We start from the raw sequence: 19,834 nt of genomic DNA on the forward strand, positions 1-19,834 counted from the left end.
GTTCTGCTTGTTTTGCTCAGCATCAGTTCATGTAAATCTTTCCAGGCTTTTCTAAAATCAGCTTGTTCACCATTTTTTAATAGAACAATAATATTCCATTACCTTCATATACCATAACTTATTCAGCCATTCCCCAATGGATGGGTATCTACTCATTTTCCAATTCTTTGTTACCACAAAAATTGCGGCTACAAATATTTTTGCACATATGGGTCCTTTTCCCTCCTTTATGATTTTCTTGGGATACAGAACCAGTAATGGCACTACTGGGTCAAAGAGTATGCATAGTGTTAATAGCTCTTTGGCACAATTCCAGATTGCTCTCCAGAATGGTTGGAACATTTCACAACTCCACCAACAATGCATTAGTGTCCCAGTTTTCCCACATCCCCTCTGACATTTATCATTTTTTTCCTGTTATCTTAATCTGAGAGGTGTGAGGTAGTACCTCAGAATCATGTTAATTTTCATTTCTCTAATCAGTAGTGATTTAGAGCATTTTTTCATATGATTATAGATGATTTTAATTTTGTCACCTGAAAATTGTCTGTTCATATCCTTTGATTATTTATCAATTGGAAAATGACTTATATTCTTATAAGTTTGACAATTTTTTATATATTTTAGAAATGAGACTTTAACAGAAATGTGAAGATTTTTTTCCAGTTTTGTACTTCCTTGTCTCTGTTGGTTTTGTTTGTGCAAAACTTTTTTTTAACTTAATGTAATCAAAGTTGTCCATTTTGCATTTCTTTGGTCATAAATTTCTCTGTCCTCCAAAGATCTGATAGGCAAATTATTCCTTACTCTCCTAATTTGCTTATGGCATCATCCTTTATGCCTAAATCATTTCCCATTTTGACATTATTTTGAAATGAGGTGTGTGATGTAGGTCTATGTAGTGAGTTCATATTCCTGAAGCTGGAGTTTGGGAGTCAATCAAATACTAGATTATTATAGTCCTTGATTATTGTTTGTATCTAACCTGTTCTACTGCTCTACCATTTTACTTAGTACCAAGTGGTTTTGATAAATTGCTGCTTTATAATATAGTTTTAGGTTTGGTACTGCTAAGCCACTATCCTTTGTTTTGTTTTGTTTTCATTAGTTTCCTAGATATTCTTAACCTTTTTTGTTCTTCCAGGTGAATTTTGATATTTTTTCTAGTTCTATAAAATAACTTTTTGTCACTTTGATTGGTATGGCACTGAACAAGTAGACAAAATTGTCATCTTTATTATGTTAGCTTGGCCTATCCATGAGCAATTAATATTTTTCCAATTGTTTAGATCTGACTATTTGTGCAAGAAGTGTTTTGTAATTGTATTCTATAGTTCTTGGCTTTGTCTTAGCAGATAAATAACCCAATATTTTATTTTGCCTAGTTATTTTAAATGGCATTTCTCTTTCTATTTCTTGCTGATAGGCTTGGTCAGTAACATGTAGAAGTGCTGATGATTTGTGTGTGTTTATTTTACATTCTAAAACTTTGCTAAAACTGTTGTTTCCAGTAAATTTTTGGATGATTTTCTATGATTCTCTAAGCATATCATAGTATCATCTGCAAATTCTAATTCCTTCAACTTTTTCTTTTCTTATTGCTAAAGTCAACATTTTTAGTACAATGTTGAATAGTGGTGATAATGGGCATCTTTGTTTCATCTCTTGATTTTATTAGGAATGTGTTCAGTTTCTCTCCATTACAAATAATGCTTGCTACTGCTTATTATTTTACTACTTATTACTTTAAGGAATTCTCCCTTTACAGTGTTTTTTAATAGGAATGAGTGTTGTATTTTGTCAAAAGCTTTTTCTGCATGTATTGAGGTTATCATATGATTTCTGTCACAGTCTCTATCTCTTTCCTAAGGATCAGTAATAATAAATGCAAGGGGATGTAGTAAATGATTTCTTAAAGTTTCTCCTACTTCCTCGTGTTTTAGTGATATTAATTGAACAGCTTTAAGTGTAACAATTTAACATTATTTTACTCTAAGTATTTTGTATCAGGCTTAAGCAGAAGCTAATTCCATACTGCTTATGTCAACACAGACAAGTGTTTCCAAGTGCTTTAAAAGAAAATGTTTGCTCCTGAACATAGTTTTCTCACAAATGTTTCAACCATTTTGGCAGGAACAAATATTTTGAAAATATTTTTAATGTTTGCATGGAAATTTGAAAATGTGAGAAAATGTTCAAAATCGTTTAATTGTAGACACTTAAGAGCGTTTGAAAACTATCTCGAGTTACATATTTTCAGGCTGCAAATTCAAATCAACAATTATCAAAGAATCTCTTGGTATTTCCTAAAAACTTTGCTAGGCTGTATATACAGGAAGGCAAAAAAAGGATCAGTTCTCAAAGAACTCATTTTAACAGGGGAGGCACACAGTGGTGTGTACCTTAAAAATATGTACAATGTCAATTGGAGGTAATCTCAGAGAAAAGGAACTAGCACTGAGAGAGACCAGGAAAGATCTCTTGAACAAGGGAAATTTGAGCTGAGACTTAAAGGAAACCTAGAAGCCGGGAGGTAAATATGATGAGAGAGTGCATTTTAGGCATGGAAAACAGAAATAGAGCATTTTATGATAGGAATAGCTTTAAAGAAGGGCAGTGGCCCTGGATTATAGAGTTTGTAAAGAAGAATAAAGTATAAGATATTTTATTTAAGGAAAGGTTGGAAGGGTTGAGCTTCAGAATGATTTTAAATGCCAGAAAGAAGATTTTATAATTTGATCCTGAGAGTAATGGTCATTGGAGTTGGTGGAATGCTGTAGGAAGATTGCTTTGTCAGTTGTGTTGGAGGATGGATTGGAGTGAGATTTGAGGTAGAGAGACTAATAAGCCTATTTCAGTATTCTAGGTAAAAGTTGATAAACCATATTAGAAGTGAGAAGGGAGCATATAATAGGGATGTTGGTTGTGATGGTAGACAACTTGGCAAGAAATTGAAATGTGAGAGTGAGGAGTTGTAAGGCTGGAATCTGGGGTTTGAGAGAATGGTGGGTCATTAACAGTAACTGGGAAAAGGGAAGGGTTTAGGGGGAAAGAAAATGAGTTTAGTTTTGAACATGTTGATTTTATGATGTCTATGGAATATCAAATTTGAGATGTATAATAATAGGCAGTAAGAAATGAGGGGCAGGAGTCAGGAGAGAGGTTAGGACTGGACAGACCTAAGAATTAACTTTATAAAAATAATTGAATATATGAAAAATACTGTGATGATTAAGGAAGCTAACCTAATATAGAGGGAGAAGAGACAAAAGCGAATCTTGGGAGGGATATCCATACTTAATGGAAGTGAACTAAAAGAAAATTCAATGAAGGAGATTGAGAGATGTGGGCAGAAAGAAAACTGAGAGCAATTAATCAAAGTCTAGATAGGAGATCAAGGAGAGGACAGAAATCAATATCATCAGATGTTTCAGAGTGTTTAAGAAGGCTAGAATTGAGAAAAGGCCTTAGATTGGCAATTTTGGAGGGAGAAATTTTGGAAAGCAATTATAGGTATGGATTGTAGATGATGTCATCAAGGAGTTTAACAATGAAAAGGAGAACAGTTTTGTTTTGTTTTGTATTTTTTTTCCCTTGAGGATAGAAGAGACATGGCTTCCTTTGTAGACAAGGGCAAAGATTAGTGAGATATTAAAGATCAGTGAGAGAGTTAGGATGATGGGGCAGTTTGTTGGATAAAATGGAAAGGAATGGGATCACTTGTATATGAAAAGAAGTTTTCCTTTGGCAAAGAGAAGGGCTAACTCTTACTGTGAGACAGGGATGAAGGAAGAGATTATAGGGAAGACATTTATGTAATTTGACATGTGAAGGAGGGAAGAAGAAGGAACTCCTGGTAGCTGGTCTCAGTTAAGTTCAATTTAGTATGAGATAAGATTTTTAGTTGACAGGATTGGGAGAGGAAGGTGAGATTTTCTCAGGATGTAAGAGTTATATGTCAGTGGATATAAGAATTAATTGATTAGAGAAATATAAAAGGATTACCTTGCTGCTCTGAGGACCCAATTTAGATTATATTACATAAATTTGTCCTGGACACAGCATAGTTTTGTTTTTTTCCCCCCAAACATCAGTAGAGTGAACAGTGCATTTTATTCAAGGATAGGGCATGGCAAAGCATTATTAGTAATAAAATAGGGGTTAAGAATCTCATTTAAAGATAGTATAGAATTGAATTGATTCATTAAGAGGTCAGGATAGGTAAGGGGAGATAATATAGCCAGTACGAGATGGTGGAATTGGGGGAAAAAAAATTATCAGGACTAATTAATCCTGGTTAATCCTCAACAAGTATTTATTGAATGTCTACTTTGTGCGTGGGACTGTGCCAAATGCAAGGGATAAAAAGGAAAAAAAAAGTACATGCTGTCAAAGAGTTGACATGTCTAATGAAGGAAACAATAAAAATATAAATCAATAAATATAAGATAAATATTAGCTTCTGGGGACATCAGGAAAAGATTCCTTTAGGAGGTGGCACATTATCGGAATATGGACTGAGAATCAAGTCACTATGATTTTAGGCCCAGCTATTCTAAAATTCAACACATTATTCAGCTTCTTCTTTACTGTGCCTTTTTTTTTTAAACCCAAATTGTATTGTTTCTCTTTTTTTTTTTTACCACAAATTGTATTATTTCTTTCCTTTTTCCCCATATTGTATTGAGTTTTCCATTATTATGCATAATAGACTAACCTATTTGGACACTTGAGATAACTTATTAATTTGAAAAAGTAAACTCATTATTTTTCTTCAGTATTTTCCCAAAGAGTTTGCCTCTTTTTCTTATTTTTTCTCATTACTTCCTATTTTCCTTTTTCTTACCTCTCAGAGAAATATATATGTATACACATAACATATATATGAAATGTCATATATATATTTTGAAAGTGAATAAAGTACTAGGAAGTGTCAATGTTGGGGATTTTTGTGGTTTTGTGTACTCTTAGTAGATACCATAGCCATGACAACAGCTGTAAAAATAGGGCACTACAGTTGCCCAGTTGTCTGTTAACATTGACTTTTGTTCAGAGGACATTTACAGCTCCAGCTGACTGGGAGAGGCTGTGGCAATTCAGTTTCAGGAAATGGATCAACATTATTGTGAATCAGAATCATTTATTATGAGTTATAATATATGGAGGCTGGTCTTTATTCTCAAAAGTCATTTGTTAGCTTTAAAAATACATATAAAAAGTGTTTGTTGAAAATTACAGGAATTGTAAAAAAAAAAAAAAATCCAGATGGAATTTAGTTTCACCTTATCACACCAGGTTCTTAACAAAGAATCTATGGCTGGGAACTTTTTTCCTACAGCCTGGTTATTTAGTTAACAAGGAAAATAGAAAACAGTGAAATTGTGATTTGCTGAAATACTTAAAGCCAAGAGAAGCCTGAGGATCATCCTTTCAGAGTAGATTAAAAAACAAAGCAAAGCGAAAGTCTTTTTACCCCAAGTTGTGTTTGTGATCAATTCCATATTCAGAGGTTTTAGAATTGTTAAGGTGGTTAATAGAGTCATAGAAATAAGCACTTGAATACTAATTAAGTGAGTATAAAAACAGCAAGTGAAAATATGCTCAGTCAGGCAAGTAAATAAGTATGGGACTAACTCAGTAGGGTCAAGGTCACTAGCTTCCTGCACTGAAAAGATTGCAATGAGAAGTTTTGTGATTCCAGGAGTTAAGAAAGAAGACTTTCTTTGTGTACTGGTGTTTATAATGATTTTCAGCTGTTTTTGGAACTGTGGTTTAAATTGTTAAATACTGCTTGCCCAACCCTAGCAGAAATATTAGAACCAAACAGGAACTGGCTCATTTTAAGCCTAATTGATTCCCAAGCGTCATGGTGTGGGTTCTCTTTCTTCCTCTCTTTTCCCATCTTCCTTGCCTTCCTTGCTCCATTCACTCTGTCTCTCTCATCTATCTCCTGTTCCCTCTCTCCCTCCTTTCCTTCCTTCTTTCCTAACTTCCTTTTTTTTCCTTCTTCCCATCTCTGTCTTTCTCCCTCCTTTCCAAAGTTTTTGTATCCCTCCTCTTTTTCCTCCCATGGTATTGGAACAAGTCACCCTAACTTTGATGAACCTTTTCCATCAAAGCCTCATTCTAGCAGTGAAGAATTCATTTTGTCATTTTTCTTCTGGTCCACACTCTCCCAGGGTTATCAAGTATAGAAGAAAAGCTTGTGGTGTATAGTGTATTTTGTCAAAAGGCAATATATGGGTAAAGTGTAATATACTATTATTTATTTATTTTTTTTTCTCTTAAGAAAGGAGATTTTTCAGTGTGCAGCCATTTTATTTCTATTACTCATAGGGAAGAAATGGAACAAATAGGTGAAAGATATAATGTTGTATTTTCATTTTCAAAGTACACAATTAGGTATAGTGAACATGACTTATAAGCATCAGAATACTTTATAGGCCCATATACAGGGCACAACATAGTTATATTTAGAAAGCTAGTCATTATTGAAATTTATAGTTAGCCACCTACATGATGTGTAATTCAAAAATCTAAGTTTGATGATTTCCTCTCAAAAAGGTCAGACTTCCTGATTATAAATTATATTTCTTATAGAAGTAATGAATTTGATATTTGCATTTAGCAACTCCCCCCCCAAGCAATTTATTTAAATGCATTATATAAGAAACATATGAACTTGACAAAAAAAGACAACATCAACATACAGATGAATGTAATCTCTCAGATGATTACCTTTAGTTAAGAGGAATCTTTGGTATCAAAAATAGCTATAATTTAGATTTTCTTGTTTACAATTATTTTAAATGAAATTTCTCTATCTCTTCCTGTTAGTTTATTGTTATAATATATAGAAATGCTGATAATTTAGATGATTTTCTGAGGAAGAAATATTTTTCACAGTAAATTATCTTAGTGGAAAAGGCTCCTCATTGAGAAACAAATATAGATTTGAATACCAGCTCTGACCTTATCTTACTAGCTGTGTGACCATAAGGAAGTCATTTCTCTCTAGTCTTAAATTTTTTTCATCTGTAAAATAAGAGTTAGAATAAATCGCTTCTAAGATTCCTTCCTTCGTTAACAGCTTATAATTCATATTCAGTAAAAATGTTGCATGCTAAATTTAATCTGTGAAGTGAGTTGGAGATTACCACATCTTCCTGCTATTTTGCTTTGATTGATACAGTGATTACATAATTGTGAAAGGATAATATATAGTTAATGATATTGATTTATTTTGATTTAATTGAAATTTACTACTCAAAACACAAGTTAATAAGAAAAAGGATAATGAGATTCTGTGATTTTGGAAAGTAAATTAAAACTAATTAGAAAAATGGTTTTGATTATATTTTTTGAATTTCCTAAGAAGCAGATAGAAAGCTAAAGGTTATATGTTGTGATGCAGGAGCCACCTGCCAGTGGCTTCTGGAGGTTTAACTCACACCTGTAGAATAGATTTCTTCATGTGAGAGGATGATGATGGTACAAGGAGACTGAGAAACAGTTGATGTTCTCTGACCTCTCCACTGAGAGGCAGTTGCATTGTCTGACCTCTTTCCTCTTCCCTCTGCTTCTAATTTATTTCATTCCCAGTACACAAGCAAGGCCTGTGTCAGTAAAGGCTGCTTTGCAACACCTTCAGATGTTCACAGCTGTAGAGGCTTTCATAGAATTGACCTGCCCCTTCACTTAGGCATGATCCTTAACAGTTATATACCCTTTTGTAGTGAAATCTATAAAAAATTAGGGCTTAAAGAAGGAGTGAGAATGAACTATATAACACATATTACAATGAAAATTGTTAGACTTGAATCTGACTTGTGTGATATTTGCCTACTGTATGACACTATAAAATAAAGAGCTGAGTTAATGTTTTTGTTTTGTTTTGTTTTGTTTTGTTTTGTTTTGTTTTGATTGTGCAATTATCCAAGGATAAATGTGTCTTTTTTCATCCCTGCCAGAATTTCTACTTAGAAGCTTAACAATGCCATCCCTAATCAGGTTTATGAAAAATATTTTGATAGTTTTTATGAAAGAGATTTTTTTCGAGTATTATTTTGAAATGTTCCCTTTTTGCAGTTTATTTTTCTGATTTCTATCCTTTGTATAAATGTCCTATAACTATTAAAATCTTATACATATAAACATATCTTTTATACATTAATCTCATATATATTACATCTCTTATACATAGTAGGAGCAATCCTCATGTGTTTTTCTTTTCCTGGGTGTGCCTGTGACTAAATTCCTAGGTAGAATTTTCCTTTTATTTCCCTTCTCAGGAATCATATAGTCATCACTTTAATGGAGGAAGGATGCAGTTTATGATAATGGTAATAATTCCATTTTGAATACATAGTATTTGAGATACTGTGGGAGTTCCAAATGGATTATGTCAAATAAGCAGTTGGCGATGTAGGAATGGGTGAAACCAAGGAGGTTAACTGTTTAGATTCATAAATTAGAAATATTAATTGAACCCATGGGCACTGATCAGTTACCCAATAGGGATGATATATATATATATATATATATATATATATATATATATATATATATATATAGAGAGAGAGAGAGAGAGAGAGAGAGAGAGAGAGAGAGAGAGAGAGAGAGAGAGAGAGAGAGAGAGAGAGAGAGGGAGAGAGAGGGAGGGAAACAGAGGGAGAGAAGGAGAGAGAGATAGAGGAAGGGAGAGAAAATAATTGAGGATAGAACCTTGGAAAATCTCAGAGGTAGAGACAGAAATATAGATGTTGATCCAGCAAAGGAGATTGAAAGGAATATAGTCACATAAATAGGAAGAAGAGAACAGTGTCAAAAAAAAAAAAATAAGATAAGGAAAGAGAGAATGGTTAGAAAGAGGAAATGGTCAACAGAATTAAAAGCTTCTGAGTTGTCAAAAAAGATAAAATCCGAGAAAAAGTCATTGAATTTTTAGCATTTGAAATTGTTGATACCTTTGAGGCAAGCAGTGTCAGTTCTGTTAGGTTAAGGTTAATTAGCTTGAAAGGATTAAGTGAATAGAAATTGAAAAGATTTAAATTATAGATAATTTTTTTTTTTTTAGTTTTTCATGTGAAAGGGGAATATGGCCTGAAGTTTATTAAGCCATTATGGTAAGCTGGATATATTTGTAGGAAACATAAAAAAACCTAAGTGAATGGGGATAGGCTAAGAGACAAGTCTCTAGGCTAAACCAGAGGAGGTGAATCCAAGGCTACAATTAAGGGATTTGGCTTAGATCACCTAAAGCAAAAAAAAAAAAAAAAAAAAAAACCCTTTTTATCAGAGGGAAGATTAAATAGGTTGCTGCATAGGAGCGAGAAGACATTTTTATGATTTCCTCTAATTGGTATTGAGCAGAATGTGAATAAAAGTAAGGAAGGTAAATTGAAGGGATATCTAGAATTGGGATTTGGCAAGAAAGAAGCAGCAGTGGGCTGTTTAGGGCTTTGCCCTAATGGGGCAAAATATTCAAGGACAAATGAAAAAGTATATAGTTGAATTATTTAACTATAGGGAAAGGATTGCAAAGGAAAGAAAATGGAGAAGGAATAAAGGACTAGCAGAGCAATGGAAGATGGATGGGTGGGTGGGGAGTGATGTAAATGAAAATTTTTATAATATCAAGAGGAAACTTTGACATAGTAGATATAATTTTAAAATCAAAAGAACTCAAGTTTAAAAAAATCCTTAAAAAGAGAAAAGTATTATTATATTTCTGGACAATTATTTTTTCCATAAAGGGAGAAAAATATATTAATATCAAATTGTCTAAATTGTAACAACTACTTTAATACTTTAATTTATATACTATTTTAATATTTGTCTTCTCTATACATAATTATTAATCTAATTCAATGACAAAGAGTTATATACATTCTTAAAAACACGTCATATTGCCATTTTGCAAAACATACAGATCTTAAATAGAGAAACTCTTAATGTGGTTTATGCTGAATATAATTAGAAGGGTAAAAATGGTGTATAAAGTCCATTCTGTAGTATTTCATTGTCATCAGGATCTCTAAAATTTCATCAATTGCTTTAGTGCATCTGCCTTGGAGCCTGAGCTATCCACATCATTGGATCCACAATAAATGGATCCAATATAAATAAAGATCCAAAAATAAAGATCATCCTCTTTAGGGAAAGGTCAGGGTTTTATCCTATCTTAATAAGTTGAGCAAGGTCTTCTGCTTCCAGACTGAATACCTAGCTGACCTCTTTCTTGTTTCTTCATCTCTCTTGTCCTGTGGGTCCTTACTTGGCTTTCTACTTTCTATATTTTCTTGACTTCTGGATTTTATGTACTTGCAAGGACAACTAGTTTCCGCATTTCCTTTCCAGGACTGGCTCAAAATTCTGTCTTTCAACCTAAGCTTTGAGATACAGTGCTATACATGGCCCAGCATGATGCAAGGGTTTGGGGAACAATCATTTCATGAGTGCTAATCACAGCTCCATTACAAATTTAGGTGGCCCCAGTCAAATTACTCAATTACTTAGTACCTCTGTCAGTAAATTAGAGATGGTCTTTGTCAAAGGAATGTTGTTTGGGACAAGTAAATCATAATGTGAAGTACCTGTGTATTGTATTACAATGGAAAAGAAGTTTTAACAGTTAAGTGAATGGAAATATAATGTGACTGTAAAATCAGCTGCTAACAGTATTAGTTTACCATTTTAAGAAAGATCTTTTTGTATTTCCTATCACCTCATAAAAAGCCTAAAGATATTTCAAGCCTATTTTGTTTATAATATAATTACATTCTTTCTTTGATTCTTATTGGATTAAAATTTCTCAATGTTGTAGTATTTGGTCCCACAGAGGTTCTATAAAAGAAACTTGTTGCCTTTTTTTGCTACTCATAAGTGAAGGTTTAAAAACATTTAAGATCCGATTTTGTTTCATTAGCTAAATAAAAAAAAATTGCATTAGAAAATTTGTAAAGTGAAAAGAAGACACTCTTAGTACTTTTTATCCTCAAATATGCAAATGTTAATGCAACATTTCCCCTGATTATGTTTTAGATATCTGATATCCATGTTACTGGAGAGTCAGAGGATATGTCTGCTAAAGAGAGATTGCTATTATGGACACAGCAGACAACTGAAGGCTATGCTGGAATTCGTTGTGAAAATTTCACTACTTGCTGGAGAGATGGAAAATTATTTAATGCCATCATTCATAAATACAGGTATGAAACAATTGTAGGTTTTTTTTTTTTCCAGCTATATCACTAGAAGGCATTTGATTGACTTTAATTTACTTTTGTCAGAAAAGTGAATCAAGAAAGTAATAGAGCCAGTAAGGCTCTTCTTTTTAACTCAAATCAGAGTACATGTTCCAAGGTCAATGTCCCAAGATTATAGACTTAGATCTGGAATTTACTTTAGTGTACAGAGAATCCAGTCATTTCATTTTACATTTAAAGAGATTGAGGCTTAGAGATTATAAGAAAGTTACATAGGACTTTAACTCAAATTATTTGATTCCTAACTCAATACTTATCCCTTGAACCACCTACTTTATACTCTTTCATGATTGTGAAGTTGTCTTAGCCACTCACACTGTTTTCCACTTTTACTCTTCATAGAGGAATATCTTGGATTTTGTTTTTCTAAGAAGAGTTATATTTAAAAGATTGTTACAGTTGACTTGATGAGATGAAAAGCAGTTTTTACTCTCAATTATATTTTCAGAACTCTGTTTAATTTTCACTAAAAATAAAAATGGAAACTTTGACATCGATTAAGAGCATTTAAAGGATTTTGGTTTTAAGTTTCACCAATATACATTTAGCTATACTCTAAATGTTTTACTCTGGTTGTCTATTTTTATACAAGAAAAAAATTTGGAATGCATCTAGTTTCTTAATGTATCTGTTAATTACATAGTTTTAAATTTTTTTGGGGGGGGGAGAGGAGGGATTGCAAGTCATTTTGATCCTGGGTTTCCAATTAGATGTTCTTGAATAACCTCTAGGTTTTCTGTGGATATATATATATATATATTTTTTTTACCTTTTTCTTTTTTCTTTTGCTGTTGTTTCTTAGCAAATAAATGCCTGCATTTTATCAACATTCCCTTTTCTAAAAGTTTGCAAAGATAAACTTGTAATATATAAAAATTTCATTCCATATTTAAATTTGTATAAGAAGATTTGTATTGGCAAATCTTCAGTATTTCATTCTTTATAGAATTAGTTTCCTGTAAACATGTTGCAGAGATAAGAATTTGGAGACTGGTAGGCAACTGGTTTCTACACTGAATCCTCCTTCACCCCAATGAGTAGTCCTCCTTAGCTTCTTGGCTATTGGAAGGAAGTAGTCACCTTCTTTATTCTAAACTACCAGGCAATAAACCTGACCATGTTTTTGTACCTGGTTCCTTATCTTGTTTTCAATAAGGCCTCCCCAAGAGCCCTCCCTTCAAGCTTCCTGTCCTGAAGTGGCAGCTATATTTTATCTTATTATAATTGACAATGGCTTCTTAATTCCCAAGCTTGACTTTAAGCGGTCTGCTCTGAATTGGCTTAGATTAGGAAAATCCCCAGCCATATTGTAGCATCTGGTTTCCTATTTTTTAGGAAAAGGTCAGACCTCCACTAATCCTAGACTGGTATTTAGGCTCTCTTCTCTCTGCAATGCATAAAGCCAAATGAGGTGCATTGAAAAGAATTGTTGAAACACTATTTTGGGGAATTTATGACCATTCAATCTCCCCCTCCCCAGAAATAAAAATAGCAAGGATATTTTGGTTTACAAAGCTAATGCAAGAAGTGTAATGTACGGGAAACATACTGCCTGACCCTACCTGTGTAATGCCTTCCCTAGGCTTCAGTTTTCAAACTATTAGGGAGCTGGTTAAATGGCTTCTAAGATTTCTTTTAGCCCTAGATATATGACTTTATGTTTTTACTTTGCTGCTCCCAAGATGCATCTACCATAATGATCTTTTTTATACTTTGGATCTCCTGTGGCTTGTTGTAAAAAATGAAAAGACTAACTACATCTTAGGATCATTTCAAGGGACATTTTTCCTTGGCTCAGCGCTGGCTCTCCTCATGTTCATAATTAGAAGTAACTTAACATATATAGAGTATTAACAAAACATTCTCCTCTACCACTAAGGAAAAATACATATACATAGACATTCACATACACATACATATAATACTGAAAAATAAAAAAATTAATCGATTTATCCCAGGCCACTAGATCAAACTATAGTAGTTTCTGTATCATAGCTTTTTAAGTAGTCCAGTGAATTATTTGGTTTAACATAGTTCCTTTTATTGAGTAAATGCCATTTTCTAATAGTGCTTACTGTGTACCTAGAATCTAGGTTCTAGGGGAGATAAAAATACGTAGTTCAGATAAAACACCATATGTCCCCTCAAGGAACTTGCAAGTCTAATAGGGACCATATCAACACAGGTTATAAGTGTTTTAGAGAACTATATAACAAAGTAATATGTGAGATAGAAGGGTTTTCCTCTAAGTTAATGTGCATCCTGGATGATTTACAATAAAAGCATTACAGCTTTGTTAGCTACCGAAAACTTCTTTGAGTCTACTTTTCTGAATGTATATTTAAACAATTTTCAGAATGAGACATATTCCTAAAATAGATGAGCAGGTAATTGACTATTAATTGTACAAAGGGAAAAAAAGGCAAGTGGTTATAAGCAACTAAATAAAGAAGAAAAATCACTTAATATTGTTTCCATTACTTCCTGCTATTTATCTTATTTCTTTTTCACCATTCCCCAAATTAAATAACAGCAAGAACAATTGGATTTTTCTTGGTCAGAACAATCCAGAAATTCATACTCAGTAACCAGAGCATCTCAGCCACAACTGTGCCCCTTATGGGTGAGTGGAAGTATGACACCATCAGAAAGATGTGTTGTGATGGGCGTTCTTTCCTTAGGAAATAAAAAGCTCTTTATCCTTTGATTTGGATTATGTTACACAAAAGGATTTATTTCACAGTGCACATTTAGAGAACGCTCAGTTCACTTCTTTGAAGTTTCTTTTAGCTAGAAGCAAAGTGCTTAGACTTAGAAGAAAATTATTCCTTCAGAATTTTTCAGAACAACAATCCCTGGGCATTGTCTCTTCATAGTCATTGTAAAGATATAATAGCATGAATAACTTTGCTCCCAAATACCATAATTGATAGTTACTTGGGGAAGAGGGAAAGTGGGGTAGGTATTAAGTTTGCATTTTCAGGCTCCCCCATCCCCAACTTTGAACAAAATTCTTTGCTCAAGTTTAGTATTTCAGCTGCTGTTGTTTTTGTGGGAGTTTTTCTGAGGGTAGGAAAAAAGAGTTTGAATCCTTTTTGAATGTTGTTTGTTTGGGGCTTTATCATTAATAGGGTACAAAAGTGTGCTCTTGAAATAATCTTTCCGCTTTAGTTTTGAATTTTCTCTGTGTTCCATATTGTCTTTCATTTTCTTTGTTAGAGTTCACAGTAAAATTACAGTGGGTCAAGTTTACATGTTTTAGAGACTTAAAGAGCTACTTTTCCTATAGTTTACATTGCTGATTTTTCCTCATGAACTAAAACTTTATATACTCAGTAAATATATTTTCAGTGCTTTTCTTCTAGTAGAGTATTGAGCCCTATTCTCACTGATTTGTAGAGATAAATTTATGTTAAAAAAAAAAAGAGAGAGAGAATTGCCTTCTTTTTTCCTTACAGAAATTACTGCTACTATTAAAAATAATAATATTTGGAGGGCCTGTGTTAAGCTCTTCACAAATATTATTTCATTTGATCCTCACAATTGCCCTGGAAAGTAGGTACTATTATTATCTTTTTATAATTGAGAAAACTTAAGTATAGATTAAATGACTTGCCTAGTTGAACTTCAATATTCTGACTTCAGACATGATTTTCTATTTACTGCACCACCTAATTAACTCCTATTATATGGATGGTTGCATGTATAAAGAGAGGGTTATATGTACATGGGAAAATTAATCTATGCCTTTTTTCAATGATGATGTTTTTTCTAAGGAAAAAAAGACAGTGAGAATTTATGAATGACTGATATTACCAAAAGTGAACTTCTGATGATTTATCTTTTGTATATCCAGATTGAGGTTTTTTTCTTTGTCAGTTAAGTCAAATCTAAATTTATTTATTTATTTATTTATTTATTTTTGCTTGGAAGTTTGCTTTTTTCATTTGGGGCCATGTGATCAGTAAATGCCAAGGGGATGTATCTCTTCTGCTAATGGTTTATATTTGCACTTATGCAAATATATGGTAATTTCTTAGATTATCTTTTGTTTCTATTGTTACAAATAGAAAAGAAAATATTTGCCAAACATTAGCATTCTCAAGCCAGTATCTGAAGCCTTTTAAAAGTGAATTTGTAATCCTTAACCCTGTAATTCCTTGTTTTCTTTGGTCCAAATATAATGATATTTTTCTCTGAAAGTCACCTTTAGGGATTTTGAAATAATCTGAAATGGCTTCTATCATAATACATTGTTTTATTTTAAAATATGTACTTTTCTCAAAATGCCTAAGTCTTATGGTACACATCACTATGAAAATAGATTTTTGTTATGATTCTGTTTTAACCTTTTGATCTAAGATTTTACCAGTCCTCCCATCATCATGATCTGCAACCCTGATATGTCTCCTCATAAGATTCCTTCTAGAACTCTAAGATAAATTCTTCCTATAAATTCTCCATAGATAATATATCCTATATGATCAGGACTCTGGTACAGTTAAAAAAAAATGATTGAATAAATTGTGAAAGTGCTTAACAATATCTGTAGCAGTGTTTAGGAAGAGTGATAGTTAAACACCAGAAGAACATTTCAATTTATCATTGGAGTTAGTATTAAAATAGAAAAAAAAAATTTTTTTGTTTTCCTTCAGTAAATTATTTTATATAGTATTTAAAGAAAGAAAATCAATAAGAGAAGTTAATTAAGGGGGAGAAAGAGACAGAAAAAGAGGGAGAGGGGAAAGAGAAAGAGAGGGAGAAAGAATGTATGTTTGTGTGTGTTAGTCATAGCTAACCTTTCATGATCCCATTTGGGGCTTGGCAAAGGTACAGGAGTGGACCACTATGTCTTTATCTGGCTCATTTTACAAATGAAGAAACTGAGGCAAACAGGGTTAAGTGACTTGCCCAAGGTCACATAATTAATAAGTGTATGAGACCAGACACTATCACTGGGCTACCTAGCTGTTCTAATTAATATATTAACCACTTTAAATAAAAAGGTACCTAATGAAAAAGCTTTATACTAAGAAATTTGATAGTTCAGTAGAACAGTAGTGTTCAGGAAACATAAAAATATACTGAATATAATCTGGGAAGCTGACCAAATGAGTAATATAGTTGCAAAGTCAGGGATTTGTCCCTTGTAAAATTTTAATAAGGGACAAAAATTAATTTCTTAATTCAAGATAAGTATTTGGTAAAAGAATTATAACTCAAAATGTGTGAAAGTAAGATATAGATTATATAAAGAAATGAAAATAAATGCCGCATGGAGAATTAAGGAAGATCGCTTAGTAACAATTGCATTATTGTTTTTTAATATCATTATTACTAAAAGGTTTATGAAGAAACTGGAAAGTGAAGATAAAGTACTTTGGTTGATTAATAAAAGGTTGGGAGAAAGAGATTTAGAGTTTTTATAAAACAGGTACCAATTAAATTTTCAACAGTTTTTGCCTGAGGTTTAAGAAAAATCTCAAAATAAATTCCTACCTACTAAATGCTGCTAGTGAATGCATATAGTCTTTGGCCTGGCAAAGAGATCTTATCTAACTGGATCAAAGCTACCCAACCCTTTTTCCTAATTTATCTTCTTTCCAGAGAGAGAACATAGGGATTACATTTTGATGGATTTAAAGTAAGTCCATGTCACCTAAGTATTTGATTTGATGTCACCTAAGTGGTTTAAAAGCTAGAGAATGAAAGCATCTAGACAGTAATCTAGGGAATCAGAATGAATTAAAAAGATTTTGTAATATAGTCACCTAAAAAATTGGACAGGATATAGAGAAGAAAAAAATTCTTGATGGCATTCCAGGTTCTTGAGGGGAAGCCAAAAGATGGATGAGCTGGCTGCTTAATAGCTCTCTGCCCTGTTCTGATTTAAGCATGTATTCAGGAACCCCCCTCCCCCATTGCTTGTTTGTTTGTTTATATATTCACTTTATGATGAAGATAAAACTAATCTGAAGTTTCCATATTTAAGTCCAGCCCCAAACAGAGCACTGCCCCAGATGTGTTGATGAAAGCATGAGTTTCAGAACATTGAGACACGTGGCTGTACCAAATGTACAAATGTGTTCTGCCTGATCAGGCATGGACATGAATGAATATGTTCCTGGAGGCCAAAAAAAAAAAAAAAAGCAAAAATGCCAGGAATTGCAATAACAATGGTGAGAACCTCATGTAACAAAATGGGAAGAAAGGAAACGTGTTGATATGCTGGGTAGAGAGAGGTGGTGGTGGTATTTTCAAAAAGAATTCCTAATTACTAGTTTCTACTTGCATTGCTCCTATAGTTTTCCCTGTTTATTTGTTAAGTTGGGATTAATTACTATGATACGTTGCGTTTTAATCCATAGTCCCACTCTAAGCTTCTGTTCAGATATATTGCCTCATTAAAATGTCACTTTTGGGAGTGGGGGAGAATAGAAACAAGTTTGGGAGATGTTATTTGAATTTTTCTAATTAAAGTACCAGGTTCTGCCTTCTCTCTTCACCCTGCAATGCTCTAAGTACATAGTTGGATGTCATTTATGGGTTCATTATTTTTCGCTGAAATCTAATTGGGCTTTCATACTACCCCCCCCACACACACAATATTAATTTTTCACAGATGTGATTGAGGAGGATAGAATGCACAGATGCTATCTTAGTCATCCAGAATAAGTTTGTATAACCTACAGCCATGTGATTCAGTCACATGCTTTGATTTAGTCATACCTCACTTTGGGCTGGTTTAATGCTGGGGAGGAGGCCCTTATGGACTCCCATTGTTCCTGCAGGAAGTGGCCTGGGTGATTCATTAAGTAACCTATTTCTTTCTGAGACAGTTCTGTGGTAAGACTCTATACATGAAGTGTATATTTTGGGTGATTAAGTGTATGGAGGAGCTGACCCTGGGAATGGCTACTGGGGAATTTAGAGAAGACAAGCATTATGTGATATATAAATCATGAAAAAATTAAAGTGCCCCAAAAGATCAGTTTCAGAATTATTTCAATTTATGGTCAGACACCATTTTTCTTTTTAAAAATTTAATCATACATACTTAAAAGATATGAGTCCTACAAAAGCAAAAAAGAAAAAATGAATTCTTACCTAATGTTGGCTGTAAATAAAACTATGTCACTTGTAATTAGATCTTGTTATGATTAGAGAATTGTACAGGCTGGTAGTAAATGGGGATTAATCCTGATTTAGTTTGTGTAGTTTTGTTCAAATTCATTGAGTTCAGCTATTTTGTCTGAGAATTGAGTTAGTACTTTAAAAAAATGACAATTTGTGGTTTCAGTTTTTGTGAGATATAAAATAAGATTTGGTTTTAGTGATATTTATATTTTGAGGGGAAAATCATTAAAAATGAATCCTTAAAACTGGAAACTAAGTGGATACCCAACAGTTGGGGAATGGCTGAGTAATATGTTATGGAATATAAGAAATGACCAGCAGGATGATTTCAGAAAGGCATGGAGAGACTTAACATGAACTGATGCTGAGTGAAGTAAGCAGAACCAAGAGAACATTGTACATAACAAGATTATGTGATGATCAAATATGATTGTCTTGGCTCTTTTCAACAATGAGGTGATTTAGGCCAATTCCAATGGACTTGTGGTAGAGAGCAATCTGCATCCAAAGAGAGGACTATGGGAACTATATGTGGATCACAACATAGTATTTGTGGGTATTTTTGATGATGATTTGCTTTTTTTAATTTCCTTTTTTTTTTTTTTCCTTTTTTGATCTGATTTTTCTTGCATGGGATGACAAATGTGAAAATATGTATGAAAGAATTGCACATGTTTAACATGTATCAGATTGCTTGCTTTTTAGGGAATGGGGATGAGAGGAATGGAGGGAGAAAAACTTGAAGCAGGATTTTGCAAAGGTGAATGTTGAAAACTATCTTTGCATATATTTTGAAAACTAAAAAATTATTATTAAAATTTTTTTTAAAAGAAAAGAAAAAAGAATGAATCCTTAAAATGCAAATGCTGAAGGTTAAATGGTTAAATGTCAAAAGGAATTCAGTATAGTAGAAAAAGGACTAGATTGGGAGACATGAAATACTGATTTGGTGGTGGATCTATAACCAGAACAAATCACTTAACCTTTTCCAAGAGTATTCAGAATGATTTGGTTTGTATAATGTACTAAGTTCTTTTTAGTACTAAAACTGTTACTGTAATTGATAATAATATGAAAATGTGTGGGACGGGTGTTAGACCCTCTTTCCCAAATTGACTTATCAAAGACATCTTCAGGTACAAAGAGAAAGCATTTATGTTGTGTGCCCCTAGAGGCCCAAGCACACCTGGGAGGCATCTCATCTCCCACCATGTGCTCATCACCTGACAAGCCAGAATCTTGTCAGGGATTAAATAGCAAAAAAAAAAAAAACCCAAGCCTTATAGACTAAAAGGAAGTAACCATCCTTGACCAATGGTTGCTAATGTTGTCTGTTTCCTGATGCCACTTCCTGTAACTCTCTGTCACTGGTTTAGGGTCTGATCTTTAGGCCTAGAGATCATGTGACTTCCTACAACCTAAGGCTCAAA

At 33.1% G+C, this 19,834-nt stretch overlaps 1 protein-coding gene and 1 long non-coding RNA gene across 2 annotated transcripts in view; one reads left to right on the forward strand and one right to left on the reverse strand.

Moving 5' to 3' along the window:
• DST (dystonin) overlaps positions 1–19,834 on the forward strand; it is a 570,187-nt gene that overhangs the window by 310,486 nt on the left and 239,867 nt on the right. The window contains 1 exon segment of the mRNA XM_074310618.1: positions 11,044–11,210. Coding sequence (XP_074166719.1) covers positions 11,044–11,210 — 167 coding nt within the window.
• Positions 1–19,834, reverse strand: part of LOC141566276 (uncharacterized) — a 141,265-nt gene that overhangs the window by 115,503 nt on the left and 5,928 nt on the right. The window lies entirely within an intron of this gene.

This window comes from Sminthopsis crassicaudata, chromosome 4 (assembly GCF_048593235.1).
Source record: "Sminthopsis crassicaudata isolate SCR6 chromosome 4, ASM4859323v1, whole genome shotgun sequence".
Classification (NCBI taxonomy): Eukaryota; Metazoa; Chordata; class Mammalia; order Dasyuromorphia; family Dasyuridae; genus Sminthopsis; species Sminthopsis crassicaudata.